General features: G+C 32.6%; 1 protein-coding gene across 1 annotated transcript; it reads right to left on the bottom strand.

Annotated features, from left to right (window-relative positions):
* Positions 1-1,873: 1,873 nt before the first annotated feature.
* Positions 1,874-2,816, bottom strand: LOC129489962 (olfactory receptor 8J3-like). The gene is given in 2 exon segments (XM_055293254.2): positions 1,874-2,324; positions 2,326-2,816. Coding segments are annotated over 2 exon segments (942 nt in total).
* Between the last annotated feature and the right edge of the window lie 498 nt (positions 2,817-3,314).

Raw genomic sequence — 3,314 nt, 5'->3', positions numbered from 1 at the left:
TTGTTAGGAATTCCCAGATTATTACATGCATACACATAAATAGTACTCCATTCATTTATTATCACACTAGGTAAACCAATGATTTTTCAACTGATAAATTTTCATTGCATTATAATATTTAGAGTTGAAAATTTAATTAAAAACCTGACATCAATATATAATAGATCTGGTAAAATTCATCATATTTCATTTGTCATATTTGGCTACAAACAATTTTATGGTCTTCAAGCATTTCTTCCTAAATCTAAAAATCGTCATTTGAGGACCTTGTTAATAGTTTATAAAAGCTGAGTTTGGTGGAACAAATTTTGTTATTAAACTTGTGGTTATATTATTCCATTGTTCAATAGAAGGCCTAACTAGAAAACGATATTCAGTGGAATCCAAAGATGACTTCTCATAAAAAATAATTATGATGGAAATGTAATACACAATAAAAATGGGAATGAATTTGGGACTGTGGAAAAGTGATTTTGTTACCTCAAAAATCTCATCTTATGCAAACAAGATAGCTTTCTCCTGCTTTTTCATTCTTTCACCAAGTGGAAGATTGGCGTAAAAAGTAGACTGAGTATCTCAACACCAAAGCAAATTAAAAGATATCCAATCATTACTTTTCCAGTTATTTGAGTCTAATTTTATCCTGTAGAGTTGTGTTTTATTTCCTTTTTAATATCATAATATTCATATCATATCATTCATAGTTATTCATATCATAATTATTCATAATTATTCATGACCGAAGATTTAGTTTCTTTAGTCCTTTAGTCCTGAAGGAACTCTTTAACACTGGAACCTACTTACAAGTAAACTGAACACCCACATAGAATGTCAACATAATCTTCCATATGTATCTTCCAGTCTAGTTCTTTATTTGTAACGATATATTCCTAAGTTTCAATGCCAGAATCCCCACTGGCACTTATGAGTTTTTTGACCTTTGGCTTATGATTTTTATTTGATAAGTCTGGGGTATAGTCTGATTGCTCCTATATAAGTTGTACAATAGTTGTAAGTGTACACTTACTGATCAAAAACTATCAGAAAAAAAGAGCAAAAATTCAAAAAATATTTCCAATGATGTAAGAAACTCCCACGAACAAGTTTTTTTAAAGTTTATTAATATACAGAAATAGAACATTTTTTTACCTATGAAGGAAGAATGATATTTAGAGGAAGGAGAAAAGGAAATTTTTATAAAATCTGATGTTTACAAAGCAAACCAAGTATAAAAGCATATTCAATGATAGTAGTCTGAGTATTTTATTTAAAAATTGCAGAAAATATATTAATTGGAATAAAATATTTTCGATTATATGATGAGGATTTAAAATATATATTAATTGGTAGTAGGTCTATATTATTTATTCAAACAATATTAAAAAAGAGTTAAAGAGCTTTATTTTAAATATTATTGTCAGTTCAAATTTGCTAACTTTGCTGTAAAAAAGATTTTAGTCATCTGTAGTTACAGTTTTTCAAGATGCGGGCATCCACTCTACCAACCATACCCAGAAAGAAAAAAAGGAGTCCACAGAATAAAAAATGTTCACTTCAATTCTCTTCTTCATATTTTGTTGCTCTGTTAAAACTTAACCTTTTAAAAACTGATATGTTCCTTACTCCTAAAAATATTTTATTCAAACTGGTTACCTGATTATTTCTGGACAAAGTTAATGAATGATATTTTTGTTTTGTATTACCTTCATAACTCAAAATGTTTCCATGTATTTTTTTTTTTAATTCAATGCTCTTTAAATCTTACCTCTTGGTAATTCTTAGGATTGCTTGTAAACTTACTTTTATTTCTCTTACGTGATGGCAGGTTACATGAACTATCTCTTCATTTATTTATAGAGTTCTAAAATTACATTTATTTAAAGGAGTAACATGGATTTTCCATTAATTTCTTTAAGGCAACCTTTACATCATTATTCCTCAGGCTGTAGATCAAGGGATTCAGCATAGGAATCACCAATGTGTAAAACACAGAAGCCATCTTATCAGTATCCAATGAGTGGTTGGTTTGGGGCTGCAAATACATGAATAGCATTGTCCCATAGAAAACTGTGACTGCTATCATATGTGAAGCGCAGGTGGAAAAGGCTTTTTTCCTTCCTTCTGATGAACGTATCCTTAGAATGGGCAAAACAATATTGAAATAAGATACTAGAACTGTAATCATGGAAAAAAACAAATTTGTTGCTGCAAATTTAAAGACTATTGTTTCTGGTACGTAGTAAGTATTAGAGCAAGATAATGCTAACAGACGTGCAATATCACAGTAAAAATGATTGATTATATTAGAAGAGCAATAAGACACAGAATACACAAGATGAAACCACAATAGCTGTAGAAACGCCATACAGGTATGTGAAGGAGACCAGCAGGAGGCAGAGCTGCCAAGACACCACCACCATGTAGAGCAGAGGGTTACAAATGGCCACATAGCAGTCATAGGCCATCACTGCCAGCATCATTACCTCCGATACAATAAAGAACAAGAACCCTCTCAGTTGGGTGGCACATCCATAGAATGAGGTAGTTTTCTTCTTTATTAAAAAGTTAATCAGCATTTTAGGGGCAATGGCAGTAGAGTTGCCAAGATTGATGATAGCTAGATGTCGCAGGAAAAAGTACATGGGGGTTTGAAGTCGAGAGTCAACACTGGTGAGGGTGATGATGCCTAGGTTCCCTGCCATGGTCAGCACATAGAACACCAGGAAGACCAGGAAGAGGGGAATCTGGAGCTCTGGACAGCTAGAGACACCTGTGAGAATAAACTCAGTGACCCTGGTGAAATTTTCAGGAGCCATGTCAGAGTTTGGAAATTCATCTGTTTGAGGAGGAAAATAAGTGGTTATAGACGTTAAGGAATCATTTTCTAGGACTTCCACTAGATGGCAAGGACAATTCCTGGGTGAGATCTTTTTGTCATGTATTAATCTAATTCAGTTATTAAACTCAGTGTTCTCAGTCTAATAAATCAGCTTTGCAATCATTTGGGAGAGAGCAAAGCAAGTATGGTAAATTTAGTATGGCAAAGTAAATAGTTGTTTCAGCATCCTGCAACACTTTGAGGGTTTACTGCCTTGCAGAGTAATTGAATTAAGAATATGTTCTTAGCTTGCAAACATTTGAAGCCGGAATGTATCTGATGATTTTTGCATTGATCATGAGAAAGGCTTAAGAAATTGTGTATCGCCAAATAATCCAATGGCTACTTGCAATTTCCTAATCTGATAATTCTTCCTTTGTCTCAAGAATAGGTACTATACTCTTCATTTTAAGAATTATATCCTTTTATAACATGT

This window comes from Symphalangus syndactylus, chromosome 1 (assembly GCF_028878055.3).
Source record: "Symphalangus syndactylus isolate Jambi chromosome 1, NHGRI_mSymSyn1-v2.1_pri, whole genome shotgun sequence".
In the NCBI taxonomy this organism is placed as follows: Eukaryota; Metazoa; Chordata; class Mammalia; order Primates; family Hylobatidae; genus Symphalangus; species Symphalangus syndactylus.
The sequence above is the reverse complement of the archived record's forward strand: the minus strand, read 5'-3'. Positions and strand labels throughout refer to the sequence as shown.